Raw genomic sequence first — 22874 nt, forward strand, 5'->3', positions numbered from 1 at the left:
TTTTGGAGGGAAGAGTGGGTTTCTCATCAATTGAGGAGAATATTAAAATTTTTCTATCATTTTGGTTTCTAAATTTTCAACCACAAATTTATTTCTTTGTATCTCAAAATCATGTATTTTTCTTTTGAGTTTTCATAAATAGGTTTAAATCTTTGCTCCCCGGCGTCGGCGGAGACTCGAGGCGAGAAGCAACGGCCGAGCATCAGGAAGAACACAATCGTCGTCTTCCTCACCGAAAGGGTTCTGTTACTCTTTCTGATTCTGCCCCGCGCCTTGTCCACGTTGAAATTGACTCGATCATGATCGCCTTTTGCCCTAGCGAATACTTTCACTTTCACTTTCACTTTCTCCCGCCAATTTCTCTCTAAACTCTAAATTCGGATCCAAGCACTCTGTTCTTATCTCTCGTTTGATTCTGGCAATTTCGTCGCCTACCGGAATTGATCGAAATGAAGCAGCTCCATAAAATCGATGAAAGAATAAGGCCATGTGGAGTAACTGTAGATTTTCGATCGGATTTTGGAGGATTCCCGATTTGGATCCAGAAATCTTTGAATTGCAGGTACGAAACTTAATTTCTAGCCCGTCTTTATATATAGGTTAATTTTTGGGAGAATTGTTTGGTTCAATTGCTTGCTCAACACGAAGAGATACGCAATTTTTTTTCAATTTTTTTGTTTCTCTCAATCGGATTTTGATTTTGCAAGCTACTCGGTTTCCCGATTCGATTTCAAGACCCCCAGTCTCCGTCTCTGGAACTTCTAATGAACTTTTTAACTTAAAACGTTTGTTAGATTTTCTAATTAGACGTTAATAAAATATTTGTATAAAATTAATTGTTGTTTTGGTCCGAGGAGAAGGGGCTTTTTTGTCGCCCCCTTCTTTCCGTTTTAATTAATGTACTTTTGTTCAACAGAATATTATATTTTAAATGTGAAAAATGAGAAATTTTCAATTTAGTACCAGGACAACATTATTTACATGTCAATGAAGAAGGCTATAAATGTCAAAATTTTTTAAATGGTAAAAACTTTTCAAGCTAGCCTTTAGTCATTAATTATTTTTGGAGATTTTGGCTCAAACAATCATTTCTCACTAATTATAGCAACTTTGTTTTGGTTTATTGCTCGTCTGTGTTGTTCTTATATTGTTATCATGAATTTAAAACATTTATAAGCAAAATACCCAACAAGCTATTATCTTTTAATGTCAATAAAGTGTTTTTAATATTTATCCATCCAATGAAATTTTCTATATAAAAAATGTTTCCTTTGTCAAATATAGAAAATTATTTAACAAGACGATTAAGAAGGCTATATATGTCACAATTTAAAATAGTAATACACTTTCCAAACAAGTCATTTTTAAGCATATCAATCGAAATTAATTTTTTTGGAGATTAGGCTCAAAATAACTTATAGAATCTTCTTTTTTTTATTATTATTATTATTTTTTTTCGCTAGTTCAATTATAGAATCTTCTTGGAGGCTTGTAAAATCGTTCATTTTGTTAAGTTCACCTATAATTTTTTTGTACTTTTTTTATGGGTTTTTTTTTTTTTTTTTGTAGTTAAGAGTTATCTCTTAATTAATACCAATTGGTAATAAAAAAAAAAATACCAATTGAAATACTTTTCTAACTAAATGAAGAAAATAAATGTAATAAATAATTCACTGAGAAAGTGATGAAACGAATATTATAAGCAATTTAATCTATCCAGTCTTAAGAACTTTTTTTTGGTTTTTCTCCTTAAACTTCTAAAGATTTCATTTCAATCTTTAAATTTGGCCTAAAAACTATTCTAATCGGTGTTACTAAATTTCCACAAACTATATATATATTTAACAGAACTTTAACATATCTTTAAAAAAGAAAAAGAAAAAAAAAACAGAACTTTTAACATATTTGTCAATGAATATAGATCAACAACGTTAAAGGAATCTACTTATTTCAATATTTCAACCAAGATGCTCCTCCAAATCCATTATTTCATTATTTACCCTGTTTTATAGCGTTATTCTTAAATTTGAAAACACTGAAATATTATTTTTAAAATTTTAACTATTTGGATCACACGTCATATAATCTAAAAGAACAAATTTGTCTTGAGACAAACAACAACATTACATAAGACACTAAAAAACACACTATAACACATTTGAAAATCGAAAAATTAAACATAATATTAAAACATTTAGAGATTAAAATAGGAATTTAAACAATTTGAAGAATTAAACCCTGAGTTTATAAATAGGAATTTGAACATTTTGAAGAATTAAACCGTGTATTTATATATGGTAAGAGATTAAAAAAATGCTAAAGAAATATATAGAACAAACAAATAAGAAATGAACAAATGGTAAGAAGAATATATTTTACAGAAAAATTCCGATATTGCAATTATTCATTGTGTTTTCGACGCTACACAGTACACAGTAATTTAGGGCTAATTGAATCCGAGATGAAAATCAAAATCTCACACTGATCTCTTCGTACAAGGCCGGCATCGCCATCGTCGATCTCTGCAACAACTACAATAGAGAGGTATAAATATTTACAGGAAAATAAGACGCAACAATCGGAGCTCGCGGCGGCGGATCCGCCACCGGCCGTTGATTATTAATCGGAGGCTCCTAGAAAGAAGAAGAAGAAGATGGAAAGTATTGGTCCAATTTCTTGGTCGAGAAGTATGCCTTCAGATCAGATTCTACTCGACATTTACAGGTTGGTTTCCGTAATTACTCTCTAATCCGTTTCAAAATTAATCGAGCATTTAATGTTTTCCCTCGTCTTTTTTTTTTAAGGTTAAATTTAATTTAAAACTTTTATGCATTTTACAAATTTTGTTTAACAGACTAGGCTGTTCAAAAAACTCTAGGACCCAAAAAAAAAAGGAAAAAAAAAAAATATATATATATATATATATTAACTTAATCCAAATTTGTTTGGATTGGGTTCAAATAAATGAAAATTCCACCATCAAAATTATATTTTATTTTTATTTTATTTCATTCAATAATTTTTTATGAAATATTTATTATATACCTTTTAAACCAATTTTTTTCTTAAGTTTTTTTTTTCATTATATAAATAAACATCAATCTTCCGGATTTTGATTTAACAAACAATATATAAATAAATATTTAAGAACTATAAAAAAATAATAAATGTTTATAATAAATGTTTAAGATATTAATATTTACTCTTTTTCTTTAGATGAGTGACTCAAATAATCTAAGACCTAAATATTTTTAAGTTGGATTTATTATTTAATGGAAACTCGAAAAATTAGATAAATTACTTCAACTCAACTTGTGAACACTCTTAAACTAACCCTGCCCTACTTGTTTTAAAATGATTTCCTTTTTATTGAGGCTTATAAAAATATATTCATTTACTTAAAAGAAAACACATCTAATAAATGAGTCCGCAGAGGAAAAATAAAATAAAGTGAACGTTAAATTTTTTTTCCCTTTCTAGTCCCGTTTAGTTTTCAAAATTTTAATGTCTAATCTTCATGGTTCCATTTTAAATTGTTCTGTCTGCATGGTTAACCTTTTTTTTTTAACAAATTATTTAATACAATTTTAGTATTTCTCATCAATAAAGTGCCACGTGTATTATCTTAAACAGAAAAATAAACAAAATTATACATTAATGATTAATACAGAGAAATTAAGTGAAAATGCTGCCCTATCAATATTATGACAATAGGCAGAAGAGCAATTTCCATACATTTTCTTACAAAATAACCCTACAAAATTAAGCCTTGTTTACACGGATTGCTTGGCCTTCCAACAACTGCAAAAGAAAAGGAAAAGCATGTCAGACACTAACCTTTTCTGTATGAGAGTTTTCTGGTTAATATTGCATCGTCCAACCGTTGAGTAATATCGATAACTAACGAAAGATGTTTGAGTTTGCCATGTCTATTCTTCAACTAGTTTCAGAAACTTTTATGAGAAGTTAGTGATTCTGGATGATACTACCAGATAAATGCTCTACTGATCAATGTCTACCAAACAGGAATAAAAATGTCGCCGATGCACAAGTCCCGAACCAAGAGACGTTATCGGTATTGGTATAACAGCATCTGGTATAATATAGAATGGGAGCAAGTTACTTACAGCGTTGTTAAAAGATGAAATGGCGGTTTCAACTTCCTCCTCTGAAGAGAAGGTAACAAAACCATAGCCACTTGATTTTGAGGTACCAGGAACCCGAGAGACCTTTGCACTGAGAACATTACCCTTCTCGGAGAACAATTTTTTTAGTGTTTCGGTAGAAACGGTGCTCGAAATATTTCCTACGTAGACTTTGTAGGGACTGTCGATGAACTGGGATTCCTCTGCCTGAAGAAGTGACAGATCAACTGAAGTAGTAGTAACCAAAGGTTTTTCTGTTATGTTGACTTTAATCGTACGCCCTTCAACTTCCTGTCGATAGAACAATACCGTCAGCACAACTGATATAGTGAGACAATATGAGAGAATTTCACTTTGTAGGTATTAACTTACTGTCTCATTCAATTTCTCAATTACTGCATTTGCATCGTCGACTGTTTTCATGGTAACAAAGGCGAATCTGCGGCTCCTTCCAGAGTATTTGTCATACATAACCTGGAAATGGAAGAAAATTGGAGTCTTAAAGCCAACATCAACAGCCACCAAGTAAAGACTAAGGACAAGTGGATCGTGATGCTAAAATTCAAGGAAAGTTGCTAGCTACTCGATTTAACAGACAGTTCGGTTTAAGGCCGTGCGGGGTGAGTTCGATACATGACCGAAGTCAACCAAATGCTACAGCATCTACGGCATTTAATTTTCTGGTGCCAAAAGTAGTTTACACTTGGATTTGTCACCAAGAAGATTCTAGCTAAAGATCAGCTACAGCTACAACGAGCAGCTGAAAAGCCATATCTGCTTATCTAAGACATTCTCATGCAAACATAACGACCCTGATCGAACCCGAAAAGCAGCAAGAATTGAATTATAACCTACAGAAGTTCTACGAGCCAATGACAGGCTTTTCAGAGGATTTGATTCTGTTTCTCCTAACATCTTCCTGACTTCCTCTACACTCTCTGAGTCTCTGTCCCCTTAATACATGGCTACTTACTGTTGACTAACAGAATGTAACTGTCCTTTCACCTCCTATGAACTCATCCCTCTCCTTAAAGACCTAAAACTTACCTGTGTCCCGGAAATAAGATCCCAATTCCTGAGCAACAATGGATAAAACTTATGTGATTGGCTCCACAGCCACAGGCATGTTCTAATGAGAATGACATAAGATATTCGAGTTGGAATGGATACTTTGGAAACCATATATAAGCAATAAACAAGGACTGCCGTGTGTTTAGCTATTATTGAACTACTTCTTATCATGTTCTAGTTTGATGGAGGTGAAAATTGATTCGGTTTGATTCATAGACGACAATCGAACCAAATCCAACCTCGAAAACTAAACAATCTGCTTCAAAGCTTGTGCAAAACAAAAGTAAAGAAAGGGTTCAAAATTCTTTCTAGAAGATAACAATCTGCAGACTCCATTTGGAAGATAATGGTCAACAAATTTAGCCCAAAAACCCGCATACACTCAGCAGTTTGATGAATTTATGAACAAGTGAACTCGATCAATGCGAAGATTCAAGACAAATAAGCAGATAAGGCGCGCAAGAGAGTCCAGCCAGATTGCCCCCGAAATCAAAAATTCGAAGCTGGGTATCGAACAAAATTCAAAATCCCCAAAAGAAGACGACGAAAAATCAGAACAATTCCATTTTAGGCAGATAATTACGCACCTCGGCCTTCTCCACAGCCCCGTGTTCTTCGACAATCCGAGTGAGCTGCTCGTTATCCACATTTCTGGGTATGTTGCCAATGTAGAGTCTCCTGGCGGCCGCCGAAGAGGGATCCTGAGCGGTGACCGCCGCTTCGGCGACGGCGAAGAGTCTGATGGTGTGTTTGGCGGCGGATGTTTGAAGCACCGACGAAAGTCGAAGGAGGGGAGGACGGCGGTGGAACGAGATCGGTCGGAGAAATTGATTGGATAATTTATGTGGGGTTTCGGTGGGTTTTGTGGAGCTGTGGATGAGATTCGGCGGCGATAATATGGATGAGAGGGAAGCCATTGTTGTGGATTTTGGAGTGTGAAGCTTTGGGGTGCGAACGAGAGAAATAGAATTACAGAACCCTGAGGCGAGGCCAGAGGTTTATCCAGTCGATAGAGAGAGAGATTGAGCTTACTCGTGTTGCTCGCACGTGGCATTTCTATTTTCTATTTTTTTTTTCTTTTTCTTCTTTACATATGTTAAAATTTGTTTTAAAAATAAATTTTGGTTTAAATACTATTTTGTCCTTGCCATCTCAACTTTTTCTTTATTTTGGTTGATGTATCTATTAATTTTATGAATTTCCAAAATATCTATTTTGGACCTTATGCTTTTAAAAAGTGATATTTTTTATTTATATTTGTAAAATTTCAATATAAATTTTTACACAATATTAACTATTTAATACAAACTTTATGGTTGCATTTCAATAATTTTGTAAATGAAATGTCAGGTTATAATTATGATTGAAATAAATTAAATAAATAGGAAAATAAATATACCAAAATAGTCACTTTTCAAAAGTATATGAATCATAACAAATATTATGTAAGTACAGGGACCAAATTGATATTTATTAAAATAAATAAAAGTTGAAATTAGATTGATCAAAGTAGTATTTAACATTAATTTCTTTTTTAATTCACAAGAGATAAAATACTCAAACATCGCTAAAACTAACATAGTTTAGTGGTAATTGACATATATGTTCAATCAAGAGGTTGCGAATTTAATTCCCAATACTTTTTAAATTTAAAACCATGTTTAACCAATTTATAAACTTTAAATTTTATGTTTAATAAACACGAAATTGAAAATTCATGAAAAATACTTTTTTAAATTTCACAATTTTATTATACGTGATGTTCCAAGTTCACATACTAAAGTTAAATACTTATATACAATATCTATTCCAATAATAATTTTCTCCCATTAAAACTGTCCCAAATCCCTAAATTTAGGAAAGGATACTAAAAAAATGATATTATAGACAAAATGTTAAAACAGCATAGATATTAGTTCAACTTTAGGCTACATTTTTTCCACTGTTATTTTCAATAAATATATAAACTATATATCATTACTAAGATTTTTATCAAAACTTAAAAAGTTTAAACGTTGCATAACTGGTCTACAATTCCAAAATTAATTCTAGAATTGAAATAAATCAAACGGCAGTGTCTAAAATCTCATTGCTTTCTCAAAACAAATCATTACATAATTGCACGATCAAAATGGAAACATTTCAAGATTTTTTCTTGAAATTAAAACAAAACCATTAAGGCTCGAATTAAAAACATATTATTACCATATATCATAGTTTCCCGGATTTTCCTCTCTGTCATCCCCTGTTTCTCTCTCTCCCTTCTCCATCAGTTACCATTTCCAAAATCTTCCATATCCATCTCTCCCCCAAGCTTCAAACGCCTCCCATGTCTCCAAGTTTTCAAACCCACAACTCTCTGAAAATCTCCTCTTCTATATCTGGTAAAGTTTTCTGCTTTTTAATGCTCTGTTTTTTACAGTTTCTGTCTCTGTTTCTGCAAAATCTGAGTTTCTTCTTGTTTTGCAGGCCATTGGGATTTTTCTCCAAATTTCTGAAGCTTCGAATCAATGGGGAAGAAGAATCAGGCAGCCCCACATAAGCCTCAGGAAGATTTCTCTCTGAAAGAGACCTCCCCGAACATCAATGGCGGAAGATCCTCAATCGGCGTCAACACTTCCTTCGATCTCGTCGAACAGATGCTGTTCCTCTACGTGAAAGTCGAAAGAGCCAGAAATTTGCCGGAGCCCTGTGACCCATATGTTGAAATCAAGCTCGGAAACTACAGAGGAACCACCAAATTCTTCGAGAAAACGGCAAATCCAGAATGGGGTACTGTCTTCGCCTTTGCAGAGGATCGAATTCAGACCGCCGATGTCGAAATTTCTCTGTTCAACAAGGCGGCGGGGGACGCCGTAATTGGCTCTGTTGTTTTGAGCATCGGCGACGCTCCGATGAGGGTGCCGCCGGACAGTCAGCTGGCTTCCCAATGGTATAAACTCGAAAACCGACACGGCGGGGGCGGCCAAGTCAGGGGAGAGCTGATGCTCTCTGTTTGGATGGGGACTCAGGCTGACAGCCATTACTCGAATGCGTGGCATTCCGACGCAGCGTCGGTCGCCGGAGACGGGCTCGTCAACATTCAGTCTAAAGTTTACCAGTCGCCGAAGCTATGGTACCTCAGAGTGAATGTAATTGAAGCTCAAGATTTAGAGCTAAGGGACAAGAACAGAAAGCCGGAGGTGTTGATCGAAGTGAAGCTTGGGATTTTACAAATGACGAGCCGAGTTTCGGAGACTAAGAACTCGAACCCGTCGTGGAATGAAGATATGATGCTTGTTGCAGCAGAGCCATTTGAGAAGAATTTGGAGCTTCGTGTGGTTGATAGAATTAGTCCAAATGAGTTTGATGTTTTGGGAGTCTGTCAAATCCCTTTAGAGAACATTGATGTGAGGCTGGATGGTTCACCGGCGGTGAACAAATGGTACGATCTCAAGAGGCCCGGCGGGGGCGGCGCCGAGGGCGAAACGAAAGAGGTGAAGTTTGCAAGCAAGTTGCATATGAGGGTGTCTTTAGATGGAGGGTACCATGTTCTTCATGAGCCAATTCACTATGCAAGTGATCTAAAGGCAACTTCTAAGTTGTTGTGGACGCCAAGCATTGGTGTTTTGGAGCTTGGGATATTGAGTGCTAATGGATTGTTGCCAATGAAGACAAGAGAGAATCGAACTGATGCTTATTGTGTTGCAAAATATGGCCCAAAATGGGTGAGAACTAGGACGGTTACTAATAGCGGTGCTCCTAAATGGAATGAGCAATACATTTTTGAGGTTTATGATCCTTGTACTGTTCTCACCATTGGAGTGTTTGATAATGGTTGTCTCCAAGGAGGGGATAAAGGGGTTGATACTCGAATCGGGAAGGTTCGAATTCGATTGTCGACGCTTGAAACCGATCGGATTTACACACATTCTTACCCTCTTGTGGCGTTGCAGCCTTCTGGTGTGAAGAAAATGGGTGAGATTCAGTTGGCTGTGAGATTTTCTTGCTCGTCTTTGATCAACATGATGCATACTTATGCACAGCCTCTCTTGCCTGAAATGCATTATACTCTCCCATTGTCCATTTATCAAATCGATCACTTGAGATACCAATGTTTAAACATTCTTTCGGATCGGCTCGGACGTGCTGAGCCAATGCTAAGAAGGGAGGTCATCTACTACATGCTCGATGCAGATTCACACATATGGAGCATACGAAAATCGAGAGCCAACTTCGACAGGATCACTGCACTTTTCGACAGTTTGATCAAGTTCTGCAAGTGGTTTCATCATGTACGAAGTTGGACAAATTCTTATATAACGGTTGTAGTTCATGTCATGTTCCTCCTCATTGTTTTCTTTCCCGAACTAATCTTCCCCACCATGTTCTTCTACTGCCTCGTGGTGGGTATCTTGCGGTATCGTGGTCGGCCGAGGCATCCTCCGCACATGGATGCCGAGCTCTCCCGCGCCCACACAGTGACACCCGACGATCTAGAAGAGGAATTCGACTCATTCCCAAGTAAGGTGACGGGGGGAACGTTGAGGAGACGATACGACCGACTTCGACACATCGCCGGGAAGATGCAAGTGGTGATGGGGGACTTTGCAACACAAGGGGAGAGGGTGGAAGGGCTTCTAAGCTGGAGGGATCCAAGGGCTACAACTCTTTTTATGATGTTTTGCCTCGTTGGAGGTGTGGTAATGTTTGTTGTTCCTCTGAATATTATTGTGCTTTCTTTGGGGTTCTATGCCATGAGGCACCCAAGATTTAGGATAAATTTGCCTTCTTTACCTCAAAATTTTATTAGGAGAATGTCTGCTAGAACAGACACTTTGCTTTGACAATAATGTTGTTTTAATTTAGAGATGGCTTTTGCATTTTTGTTTTTCACTTCATAGTGTTATTCCTAATTTAAATAGTTATTTGTTTTGTTTAGACTTCTTGCAAGAACGAGTTTGTTGAGTTGTTTTGAATATGAATATGTGTTTTCATTAGTTTGGTTTTCACAGTAACTTATTTTTAAACAATCATATTTATTAGAATTACGATCTCGAAAACAATATTTTATTGAAAACAAAAGCACCCTTTAAATACTATATTACCAAATATATTGGCCAAACAATCTTTTTAATCTCCAACATTTGATCTAACCACAATTTCTTAAAATAATTGAAGCTTATGGATGCAAAAACACTATTTAAACGAACAGGCAAATTTGAAAACAAAATAAAAACAATTAAATGATCTAAAGCAATGGAGATTTGAAAATTTAAAGATATTTTTAAATTTGTAACTTTATTTGAAAAAGAAAACTTTGAAGTGAATGTTATATTTTTTATACTAGTCCCACTAATTTGATGGGAAATGGAAATTTGGAGGGTAAGTGGAAATTAACGATAACAAAAAAAATAAAAAGTTTAAATATTTTATCTTGTAAATTTGCGCCCAATTTAATTAATTATGAAAAATATCATTAAAATAATGTAATAAATGCCATAAGATGATCACTCACTTTAAATTGAGTATATGTTACAATTTAGTCCTTGGGTTTTCGAAATAGTGTAAAAAAAGGTGCTTCACTCAAACATGTTCTAAGAAAGTCGAAGCATTTCGAATTGTTTGTTGACGCGGACAAAGTCAAAGGAATATTAAACCATAACATATAATAATTCCAAATTGAATCTCTTTAGAAAACAAATATATTATCTATCTCATAGTAACCTTCTCTAGTTTTCTTACGAAAATTTTCATCATTGGATTTAATGCTGAAATCTAAAAGGTAAATACATTAGTGAAATATTGATTCTAAAATTACTCAGAATCTCTCTTTTTATTATCATTTTTCTCTTCGAAATAAATAATTAAATACCGTATATTATAATTTAAATCAAAATATAGAAAAAATAAATCCTAAAGAAAAAAAAGCCCACCTCAATTGGGCTTGGACCCAAGCCCAAACTATTTCGACTTTTTTTAATTAGGGTTTTCTCTACAAAATTTACCCAAAATATATAGAGCCATTATATCTTCATTAGGGTTTCTGGCTGTAGTCTTCTTTCTCCCTGCGAACAAGAGCTCCAGGTTTTCGCAGGGATACTCTAATGGCGCCGAAAGCCCCTAGGGTTAGCAGAAACCCGGATCTAATCCGAGGTGTCGGCAAGTACTCGAGGTCCAAGATGTATCACAAGCGAGGTCTTTGGGCAATTAAGGCCAAGAATGGCGGAGCGTTACCTCGTCACGATGCGAAGCCGCAAGCTGAAGCTCCCGCCGTTAAGCCGCCCAAGTTTTACCCTGCCGATGATGTGAAGAAGCCCCTCGTTAACAAGCGCAAAGCCAGGCTCACGAAGCTGAGGTATGGTAACCCCATTCGTTTGTTTAGTAGTAGTATTGTTGCTCTGTTTGATTTTTGTGCGTTAAGGTTTTGATTTGGGTCTGAGTAGTGAACCCTGAGGATTATGAAATTCTTTTTTGGGATCCTCATTGTCATAACTCTGCCTCTGTCATTGGTCTGTCTCTCACTTGTAGATTTATATTGTTTCGGGAGCTATTTTTTATCTTGTTCTGTTTCCAATTTTAGAGCCAGCATTACTCCTGGTACTGTGTTGATTATCCTTGCTGGGAGATTCAAGGGGAAGAGAGTTGTCTTTTTGAAACAGCTTCCATCTGGGTTGCTTCTCGTCACTGGTGAGTTCTCTTGTTTCTTGTTTTGTGAATTTGATTTCTATCTTATTTGATTCTGATCAGGGTTGTGTTGTAATGTTCTGCCATTGTGGTCTCATTTTATCTCTGTTGCCAAGCGCTACAATTGATATGGCTTTTGGAACTTGTGTGTGGATTTTATAACGTATTTGTGTGATTCAGATTGGTTTGTTCATTGATTGAAATGAAAATATTTGATTCTTGAACCAGCTTGTGAATTTATCTGCTGAGGTAGTCAATTAATTCTTCCTATTGCTTGTGATTGCCAAATGCATCCAATTAAAGTTGTAGCCTTATCCCGTTTCTGTTAGCCAGGATCATTGATGTGCTTTTAAAACAGTACGATAACACATTTTTTATGGCTATAGGTCCTTTCAAGATCAACGGCGTCCCTCTAAGACGGGTGAATCAATCTTACGTGATTGCAACCTCCACCAAAGTTGACGTCTCCGGAGTTAATGCAGATAAATTTGATGACAAGTACTTCTCCAAGGAAGTCCAGAAGAAGAAGAAGAAGGGTGAAGGCGAATTTTTCGAGGCAGAGAAAGAGGTATGTCGAGAAAGTTAACTAGTCTTACCCATTGTTTTAGTTGTCCTAATTCTCTTTATTCCATCTTGTAGGAGAAAAGTGTGCTCCCAGCTGAGAAGAAGGACGACCAAAAAGCCGTGGATACACCGTTGTTAAAGTCGATCGAGGGGGTCCCGGAGTTGAAGGCTTACTTGGCAGCAAGATTTTCTCTTAAGGCAGGAATGAAACCTCATGAGCTTGTCTTTTAGATAAGGATTTGGTTTCTTTTTTGACTGTCACCATGTTTTTTGTTTATTTGAACTTGGTTTTGACTTATGATAGTTGGCTTGTTCCAAATTTTGATTCTAAATAGATTCCATTTTCATAATTTCTTCTCTTTTCGAATACTGGTATTGCTTTATTTTTAATCTTTGGTTCTGTAATATTCCATTGCAGATATTTCAAGTTTTAGTCAATATATATACATTGAGTGAAATATGTCAGTAAGAGGAATATTTTTTAGTTGGTAATGAAGATAAATGCTAACTAGTGAAATACACACATATCTATCGTTTTGAGGTTATGGTATGGAAAATATGTAGAAATATATTTGTAAAAATGAAATGGTCATATGGCATGTTTATGAAATAACATTAGTTTCAAACACAGTGATGAGAATAGATTAAAAGGAAAATAAGTTGAAATTATGATTTGGTACAACATGTCAGAGTCGGGATTCGAATACACAAATACACAAGTAGAGATATATGTCATAATGAGGTGAATTAGGTTGGTCCAATTCTTAGATTTGTTTAAATCTCACAAATAACTATATTGAGACTAGACATGAACCCACCGAGACCAATTTTAAAAACACACGAACCAACATACAAACTCGCACATATATGGTATATATACCTAAAAACATGTTACATTTTGTATTTAATTCTTATAATCTTAAAAGTTTTAGTTTGGTCCATATATTTTTACAAGTTTTAACTCCATCTCAATGGTTTAATCATGCCACATCCCTATTAAATATGTGACCCTTTTTTTAATTTATTGACAAAAATCTGATATTTTCTATGTGGTTGACTATAATAATTACTTGTGTAATTTAGAGTCAGAGTTAAGAAAAAGGGAGTAAAAAGTAGTTTTATGTAATCGATAGGGTTTAACCAAATCACAAGAACAGTAATGAAACTTCTAAAATTACATTGACTCATTGAAACTAAACTTACGGGCAACTTGAAATTATATGGAGTGTAAGGCAAAATTTTGGAGAGATATCTTAATCTAATATATCTTCAAATTTTATTTTTGTGGCTTACTTTTTCAACCATATCATTATCTACTATTTTTATTTATTTATTATTTGTATACCAATTGTTTCTTTTATTATTTGCACTTCCATAACAAATTTAGCAAAGGGAATTTGAAGGTTTGCAGAAGAGAAGGTTAAAAGAAGCAAATTTGAAAATACTTGGGCAAATTGAAAGACAAGTTACGATACTCTTTGGTATTTTTCAAAGAGATTTTAATTTATTTTGGGTTTGTTTTTTCCAATAGAATTTAAAAAATAACGTACCTGCAGCTGCATCAACATAAATATTAAATTAAATAAACGAAAGATGAATAAATATTATTAAAAATATTAGAATAATCAATTATTGTTTTTAAAAGACAATAAAAATAAATTTTATTATCTATATGTACTAAAATAAATAGATAATAATGGTAGCATTTTAAAACTGACTACTTAATCAATCGTCTCACTTACCTATATATATATTTTTGAACCGTAAAAAGACAATCTTATTATGATTAAACACTACAATGGGTAAAAAATGGTACAATCACTCTCTAATCTACCGAGCTAGTGAGGAAAATCCCTCTCTTAAATTGACCCGACACATTATTGAGATGAAATTGAAATTTTTTTAATTGACCCAAATTTCACTAGCCAACTCGGTTAAGGTACTTATCACGAGTTCAAATCTCCACCGGGTGTAAAAAAAAACTAATTTAACCTAAAGAAATAGAAAGGGGAAATTTTGGAATAATTGGGCTCCTTGGGACACGCTCGCTCGCTGTTGCAAGAGGTTCCTCCGGAAAGCTTGGGCCTTTTCTTCCATTGATGCCGAAACCACAAAAAGCCGAGCGATTCTGAATTCTCCTCCTCTCAAATTTTCTCCTTCTTCCTACTAGAACCTTCCAGTTCCGCCTTTCCCAATTAGGGTTTTTACAGGGTTTATCATATCGTCGTCAATTTGGTATCCTCCAATTACCAACCCTAATTTACTGTTCGACCCACATCACATACAGAGCTTCAGATACAGTGTGACTGTCTGCGTCACGTAGCTCCAAATGGTTCGCTCCGATGGCGTCAGGCTCATCCGTTCGTTGGCTCGTCGTTCTTTCACATCCTACCTCCTGTCTGAATCCGGGAGCTCCGTACGTGTATTTCTTGTGGTTTTATAATCTCCTGATCGAATGCTTCGTTTTTCATGAATTTCTGTGGTTTATTTTGGGATTGATTCATTGCAGGTACAGGACGCGATTTTTCGAGGGAGTTGTAGGCGATTCAATTCAGGGGTTTGCTACACGTCTTTTATTTTGGGAAATTGCGGTTCGAAGAATGGTATATATCTGTAACCTTCTTTTATTTATCCAGGTTCTGATTTATTGTCTTTCCCTCTACATGTTGCGTTGAGTTTAAAGCATAAAAGAGATTGCAATATTTGGGCTTTTATTGAAAACTCGTCATCTCTTGTTGTTTGTACTTATTTTTATAAAGCGAAATAGGTGTAATTGATTTTTACCTACTTTATCTGTGTTTTGTGGTGCAGTGAATAAAAAGAACTGGTTTCAGTTAGGAGTTCTAGGTGCCAACTGTGGAGAGGCAAAATTAATTCATGGCACTGGTATGAGATCGTATACCATTCTTCTTATTCCTTTTTATTTTTTATTTTTTTTAAACTCCTATTATTTGCTATCAATTTTACTATTCATACGTATCAGGAATACTTAAAAGTTTTTATCATTATTTGTTTTCTTAATCAGCACATATGGCCGCGAGAGATTTTTATGACACACTTGGTGTGAACAGAAACGCAACTGCATCTGAAATAAAGAAAGCATATTACGGGGTGAGTTTCTGGAGTAAGTCTCTTTCTAGAAGAAGTTAAAAGTTTACTATTTAGCTTGACCCCATGTTTCTCTGTAAGTCATATTTCTATTCTATCAATATCTTTAATGAGAAAACTGGATTTCTTCGAGTGAAATTATTGATAAGGACCGAGCAGTTTCATTACAGTGAAGAACTGAACTTTCTTTTTTGGCAGCTCGCAAAAAAGCTTCATCCAGATACAAACAAGGATGACCCTGATGCTGAAAAGAAGTTTCAAGAAGTTAGCAAGGCTTATGAGGTAATCACCATATATCTATGGTTTTTGCAGAGATAAGTCATAAGAGATAAGCATATATATACCTTTTTTTTTCTTTTCATTTTTTAACTTTCTACAATTCAAGTCTTCAAAAATTTCTGTTATTTTGGTGTTAGGTTCTAAAAGATGAGGATAAACGCCGACAATATGATGAGGTATGATTCCAAATTCCGCATAAACGTTTAGATGATGTGATGCTCTAAAAATTATCAGTTTAGTGCGCAAAGGAGGAAGATGTATCTCCTCAGCATTCCTGGTGGAGATAGAACTCTTCATTTGTTCTACTCACGAATAACTTTTCCTATGTACTTTCTATTATATGAAGCAAATCAATTAGTATTGTACTCACATCTCATTGAGATTTCTACCTTTCTTTTAAGGCTTATAAACCACATTGTGGTTGTTCATTTAAAATTTTAGTTCTTACTGGGTTCAGCTTATTAGCAAGCAAGTCAGTTTGTGGGAGAATTGGCTAGAGTGAAGTAATGGAATTTTCGAAGGGGAGGATAGATAACTCAAGTATTTGTGACTGATTATAGTCTTTGTTTTTTCTTCGTGAAGTTCTTCACCAGATTATTTTGTATCTGTGATCAACCATCAGTGGCCAACTGGAGATTTTCTCCCAAAAAAGAGGAGTTATTTTTGTAAATCCTTTTGTTTTGGTTTGTTTGTTTGTTGTTTGTTTTGCTATCTTTCATTTACTCTGAAAAGATGACTAGTTTCTTAAAAAGAAATCATTCAAGACTTAATATGAACTTATTTTGTTTCCATTACAATGTTGTAGGTTGGGCATGAAGCATTTTCCCAACAAGATCAGAATGGCTTCCCTGGTGAAGGTTTTGACCCATTTAGTGGAATATTTAGGGGATTTGATGTAAGCCAGTCTTCTATTGAGTTTCTTTTGCCATGATTTTTTTTCTTGAAAGCTTACATAGTCTTTTTCATGTGCTTACCTCTGCATGTGGAGATCAGTTCACTAATATATTTCGCCAGAACTTCGGTGGAGAAGATATCAAGGTGCTAACCCTATCTGGTTATAAGCTTTAGGCTTCATTCCTAGGCAGCACACATATTATTGTTGGTTTGTGTTGGTAGGTTGCTTTGGATATATCCTTTATGGAAGCTGTTCAGGGATGCTCAAAAACTGTGTCATTTAATGCCGCTGTTCCATGTGATACTTGTGGTAGGCCAAATCTATTCAATTATTAAACTTTGTCTTCTATTCGCCTTCCTTCTAGTTCTTACTTCTTCGATAGGATAATTGACTTGAGTTTGCAGGTGGAAGTGGTGTTCCACCAGGAACAAGACCTGAAACATGTAGACGCTGTAAGGGCTCAGGCATGGTTAGTTTTATCTATTATTCTACATCCATTAGTCCTTTTCCCTATGAATGTTTTGCAAGTTCTAAGCCATTTTTGTTGGTCGTGTTTAAACACCAGACGTACATGCAAACTGGTCCATTTAGAATGCAAGCTACATGTCAGCAATGTGGTGGAAGTGGGAAAATTGTATCGGTATGTTCCACCTTTTTTTTAGAATGTGTCTTTTTAATCTATCCATCATGAAAGTTTGCTTTCTCATTAAAAAAAAATTATTTCAGAACTTCTGCAAGTCCTGTAAAGGAGAACGAGTTGTGAGAAGATTGAAATCTGTTAAGGTGGACATAATGCCAGGCAAGTCTTTCTTGTTTCCATACAATGTCTTATCCTTTAGATGTTACTTAGAAAGTGAAAACTATTGCACCTTTTCTACACTCGTGGGACAATGCTGGATTGGAGTTCTTGATGGCTTATACAGGGGTAGATGATAATGAAACTATGAAGGTGTTTAGGAGTGGAGGTGCAGATCCTGATGGAAGCCAACCTGGTGATCTATATATTACTATTAAGGTGACTTTGATTTTTCATTCATTTGTTTCCTCTTCCAAGTCTATATTGTTCGGCCCATTTCTCCCTTGGCTGATGCGACAACTGTTCTGTTTGTTGAAAAACAGGTTCGCGAAGACCCAGTTTTCAGACGAGAGGGCTCTGATATTCATGTGGATGCTATTTTAAGTATCACTCAGGTAGTAATTGCTATTTAATTAATTGCTGAGTATAAGGAAGTGACAAAATTTATCAAGTTACTCTGCGTGGTGTGGTTCTATCCTTTTTATCCCAACCTATAGGAAATTGGTGACTGCAGTATTGATTAGCTTTGTTTTCCTTCCGTATATGTCCCCTAAACTACTTTGTAATAGTCTAAAACAAGATTGAGCTATCAATTGAAAAGGTACTAACGCTTTTGAAATTTCCTACAGAAGCTAGTTTGGGATTTGGCACGACAAAATCATTTAGATTTTCAGGATACATTTGAACATAAAGCTTGTAGTTCTCATTTGATGGCATTGTGACATGGTTGTTAATTACAAATTTTCACTTGAACTTAATTCATTGTCTTGGTGCAGGCTGTATTAGGAGGCACTATCCAGGTTCCAACTCTAACGGGCGATGTTGTCCTTAAGGTTTGACAATATGTTAATATTGCTAGTCATGCCTTTATTCTGCACTCAATGCCATTACTGACTATATTGACTCTTAATTATTAGGTCCGTCCTGGCACTCAACCTGGACAAAAGGTTGTTCTGAAGAAGAAAGGTAATACAATGAACTTGTGCTCGCCAATATCATTTGTTAGGCTTCTTGATAAATTCGGGTTGTAGATTCCTATAACCCGAACAGTCCTTGTTAAGTTATGAACCCAAAATCGAAAAGAACCCTTAAAAATTGAGTTATGTTTGTCCGGTTCCATCAAGTTTCAATCAAAATTCAAACTTCGATCGTTGTTAGGTAGAGACATGGGCCTCTAACTAAGGGTATTTAAAGATTGACTTGTATTATATTAAAAATTCAAATGTGTACTCTAATTCCTTCACCGAAATCCTTTGTGAAAGTTTGTAATTATTAATTACTCAACTCATTGATTTCAAATTATTTAACTGTTCGACCTCATTCGTAAAATTTCAGTTCATCTCATCGTTACACGAGTCCCATATCTTCCCTTACATATTTAGCTGATGCCATTGTTGTTGATGGTTGTCCACAAAAAATAGTTTACTTATAACTAACCCGTGCTACATGATGTCATCTTGCAGGGATAAAAACGAGGAACTCTTACTCATTCGGGGACCAATATGTGCACTTCAATGTCAGCATACCAACGTGAGTTTACCTGTTCTCTCCCGTCCCCGCATCTCAGTCAATATTGTCTTAATATCTAGCACTCAAGCAGGATTTCTGTCCGTCTCTTTTGATCTTTGATAGAAGAAATACTAACTTATGCATTTATAGGACTGCACATTTGATCTTTAATTGTATTAAATGCACTGTATTTTCGTCCATAGGAGTCTTACTCCAAGGCAGCGTGAGTTGATCGAGGAATTCTCGAAGGAAGAGCAAGGAGAAGACGATAAACGCACGGCTGCTGGAGCGTCCGGGTAGATACAACATTCTAAGAGCTATTGTTTAAACCCCCATCCCATTTTGTTGTAGCCAAGTCTCCAGTTTTAGAAAGGAAGGAAAATGGTATGGTTCTACTATCCAATTAGGACCCAACCAATACAAAAGTTTTGTAGGAGTATTGTTGGTTATATTTATGCGAGAGTCGAGTCGAACGCCATATGTAGACATACTGTAGTTTCCATTGTATAGACTTGTTTTGTTTATTTTATCATAATGGGCATGGAATCAATGTCCACGAGATGGTATTCTTTCTGCTCGATTGATTTCTTGAGATGGGTTTTGGAATCTGAGTGATGTCCCTTTAGAGACAGAAGCTAGTTCAATAATTTTATTCATGTTTTTTTCCTTCAAACTCCATGGAGGGAAAGGAAAGTAAACTAGCCAAAATTGAGAGGAAATATGAGTTTCAAATGTGCCCAAAATATATGCTTATTATTCGTTAGCAATATTTTTGGCTTTTTTTAATAGCTACATTTACCTTGACGTATTCCTAATTTTGTTTGAGTAAGGTTAGTATAGCAATATAATGAAAATTTTGATTATAATATTATATTTTTTTCAGATATGTATTTAAATTTATGAGTTGTAATGGAAAGGTGCAAATGTTTGGTTATATAAAATTATGCTAATTTGGTTGTAATATTACTAACATATTAAATATATGTTAAAATTTTGTTAGTTTTATGGTTTGATTTTAGCTTTCATAGTTTTAAAAGTTTTAATTTGATTGTTGCATGGTTCTAGCAAACTTCAGAAATCGTACTTATTGTTCTAGCATACTTATTTAGATGGCAATTGCAGTTACGTAATTTGGCTAAACTTTATTAGATTATGCCTTTTCACCTTACTACTACCTATTCGTCCTCTAATTTTAATGAAAAAAGGGTTTTAGCCCTAAACCCTAAGTAAAACCTATTAGAGATAAGAATTCAATATTTATTTAATTGGATAAAAAGAAAAGAGACTATTGGTACTACTTGGACTGAGAAACTAGCAATTGCAAGTAACACAAACCAGACCAAGAACAAAAGGAGATGTGTAAAATTTATGGGTAAGTAAAACATTATAGAGACCAAATTCAAACTAGGTATTAATTAAAATAGATTTCATAATTAACTTTTTTTGTTTCCTTTTTGGTAATTTAGCCTTAAATGTGTCGTCCATGAAACAATTCGGAAAACTCGTTAAAATATTAATCTGCAAAACAGGGAAATTTTTTATTAAAAAAAAAAAGGGAAAAACAAGGAATTGGGAATCGGATAAAAACTTAAGCGCGGTCAATTCCCACCAAATCAATAAAATAGTTGTGAAAAAGGCGGGAATGTGTTCATTACACGTGGCATACTTCTATTGCGTGTTCAGTTTTGCCACGGATCGTAATCCTTAAACCGACACAATCTGTCCAATCTGACCGTCCGAAACTTTCACAATCCAACGGCCGTCCTCCGCGCTTCCGAAACCCAAAATTTAAAAATCTCCCGCTTTTTGCCCTTATATGTACACCCCAAAATCTTCGCTTATTGCAAAAGTCAATTCACTCTGCGAAAAAAGGTTCGAATTTCTTCAAACCCATCTGCCCGAATGGCTCGCACCAAGCAAACCGCCAGAAAATCCACCGGAGGCAAGGCCCCAAGAAAACAATTGGCCACCAAAGCCGCCAGGAAGTCCGCTCCGGCCACCGGAGGAGTGAAGAAGCCCCACCGTTTCCGCCCCGGAACCGTCGCCCTTCGTGAGATCCGAAAGTACCAGAAGAGCACAGAGCTGCTGATCCGAAAGCTTCCATTCCAGCGATTGGTTCGTGAGATCGCTCAGGATTTCAAGACCGATCTGAGGTTCCAGAGCAGCGCCGTCTCGGCGCTTCAGGAGGCGGCGGAGGCGTACTTGGTCGGCCTCTTCGAAGACACCAATCTGTGTGCGATTCACGCGAAGAGGGTCACAATTATGCCCAAGGATATTCAATTGGCCAGAAGAATTAGAGGGGAAAGGGCTTAGAAGTTGTGGATTGATTTATTTTGATGGTTCTGATCAGATCCTTTTGAGGTTGGGGTGTTTGGATTGTTGCTGGTCGGATGTATATGGGAAAATCTTGATCCTGTTTAGTTGAATGAATCGCCATTTTCGCTTCACATCTTCTATTGATTTTTTTATATTATTACTTTGTTTTTGTTCTTTTTGAGATCTATCGAAAGTTCAACATTTTGCTGATTTACTTGTTAAATAGTGATGAGAAAAGGATTTTGATTGAATAGACTATGATTGTAGCTAAAATTGATTGAGAAGAGATAATGAAGAAGGGTAGGAATAGGACACAGTAAATTACTTGGAAAACTCCTCAACTAATTTGGCACAAAAAAGAATTGAAGAATTTTACTTAACAAAATAGGAGTACTATCAATTTTTTCTTTTATAAAGAATACAAGTTTGAAGTTTGTGATTTTGGGATAGGTTGCTGGACATGAGTGTCAACTTATTTATAGCCCAACTATACTTGTTCATTATGCAAATTATTATGGCTACAAATACGATGATAAAGTAATGATCTTGTGACTATTATTTTGTCACATTTTGGCCCAATACCTTCTAGTGATTTTGAAGAACTTTTTGAGTAAGTTTGCCAACGATGAACTTTCCATAAAGACTTACTGATGAAGTTTATCACCACTTTAGTGGCTACAATTAATAGATAATTCAAAGGGAGTGAATGGTTGAATGCTAATGCATCCTTAGGGTCTACAACTTTTGCTAGTAAAGTGGCAATTGACAATAGATACACCATAGTAAAATATGATGACTACTCATCTTACTAGATTAATAGGATGTGACCATCAACGAATAGTTTGAAGAAGATTACATCTTTGTGAACAAAGTGGAAACATACATGATCTTGACCTATGAATTTTTAAATTTGGATCAATTAAAGTAGCCCTTGAAGTTGGAAAATATTACTGCGTGTTTGTCTAGTGCAATGCAAGCTAGAAGAGTTTTTAGAAAAATACTTGATCGAGGTAACAATTATGTTTTTATATTGAATTTTAGACCTTTTGTGTCGTTATTGCTAGACGATTGAAATCTATATAATTCTAAATCTACCTCTAAAGAAACTTATAGCTACTTTGTACTTATTTATATACAAATAAGTTTCTTCTCAACTAAATAATTCAATTCTTAATTACCAATTAACCATTTAAACCATAAACCACATATTATAAATATTATTTCTAGATGTCCATACCCATTCGATGTCAAGACCCCACACAAACACTTGTTGATATTTTTGTTAGGCTCATGCTTTGTTTACTTAGTGCTCGAGTTCAATTACCTATATAAGCTCAAGGCAGTATTGAGGGAGGAATACAACTAGAAACAAAAATTTCATTTTTCATAATTTTATTTGTCTTTGTTATTTCCTTATTTACGTTAATGGTGTGTGACAATTTCATAGCGCTTTGTTCTTCAATTTTATAACACATTACGTTTTGAGAAGGAATTTTTTCCGAGCAATAGGTTGGGAAAAATCCTA

The 22874-nt window shown here is 35.2% G+C and overlaps 5 protein-coding genes and 1 long non-coding RNA gene across 6 annotated transcripts; 5 read left to right on the forward strand and 1 right to left on the reverse strand.

Annotated features, from left to right (window-relative positions):
- LOC111021234 (uncharacterized) lies at nt 1-6350 on the forward strand. Its single transcript, XR_002602807.2, has 3 exons — nt 1-562; nt 2500-2724; nt 4027-6350. It is a non-coding gene; the product is annotated as an uncharacterized LOC111021234 (long non-coding RNA).
- On the reverse strand, nt 3639-6133 carry PSRP2 (RNA-binding (RRM/RBD/RNP motifs) family protein). The gene is made up of 4 exons (XM_022298108.2): nt 5804-6133; nt 4518-4619; nt 4128-4436; nt 3639-3801 (listed from the first exon to the last, which is right to left on the reverse strand). Exons 1-4 carry the CDS (start codon nt 6131-6133, stop codon nt 3763-3765), a joined length of 780 nt encoding a protein of 259 aa, XP_022153800.1. The 3' UTR covers nt 3639-3762.
- Nucleotides 6351-7726: 1376 nt separating the features above from the next.
- On the forward strand, nt 7727-10042 carry LOC111021807 (FT-interacting protein 3-like). The gene has a single exon (XM_022298881.1). The coding sequence runs from the start codon at nt 7727-7729 to the stop codon at nt 10040-10042; it is 2316 nt and encodes a 771-aa protein (XP_022154573.1).
- A 1186-nt stretch (nt 10043-11228) lies between these two features.
- LOC111021220 (large ribosomal subunit protein eL6) lies at nt 11229-12796 on the forward strand. The gene is made up of 4 exons (XM_022298095.2): nt 11229-11553; nt 11779-11885; nt 12269-12450; nt 12522-12796. The coding sequence occupies exons 1-4, from the start codon at nt 11303-11305 to the stop codon at nt 12675-12677; spliced, it is 696 nt and encodes a 231-aa protein (XP_022153787.1). The 5' UTR covers nt 11229-11302; the 3' UTR covers nt 12678-12796.
- A 1690-nt stretch (nt 12797-14486) lies between these two features.
- Nucleotides 14487-19611, forward strand: GFA2 (gametophytic factor 2). Its single transcript, XM_022292038.2, has 18 exons — nt 14487-14862; nt 14956-15049; nt 15258-15332; nt 15472-15557; nt 15753-15836; nt 15971-16009; nt 16639-16728; nt 16827-16871; nt 16950-17037; nt 17133-17197; nt 17294-17368; nt 17455-17527; nt 17652-17743; nt 17848-17919; nt 18301-18357; nt 18442-18490; nt 18988-19054; nt 19237-19611. Exons 1-18 carry the CDS (start codon nt 14776-14778, stop codon nt 19331-19333), a joined length of 1335 nt encoding a protein of 444 aa, XP_022147730.1. The 5' UTR covers nt 14487-14775; the 3' UTR covers nt 19334-19611.
- A 1255-nt stretch (nt 19612-20866) lies between these two features.
- LOC148208850 (histone H3.2) lies at nt 20867-21480 on the forward strand. The gene has a single exon (XM_088128396.1). The coding sequence runs from the start codon at nt 20936-20938 to the stop codon at nt 21344-21346; it is 411 nt and encodes a 136-aa protein (XP_087984522.1). The 5' UTR covers nt 20867-20935; the 3' UTR covers nt 21347-21480.
- The last annotated feature ends 1394 nt before the right edge of the window (nt 21481-22874 follow it).

Source organism: Momordica charantia, assembly GCF_013281855.1.
Source record: "Momordica charantia cultivar OHB3-1 chromosome 9 unlocalized genomic scaffold, Mcharantia_2.0 BLBB01000009.1, whole genome shotgun sequence".
NCBI lineage: Eukaryota > Viridiplantae > Streptophyta > Magnoliopsida > Cucurbitales > Cucurbitaceae > Momordica > Momordica charantia.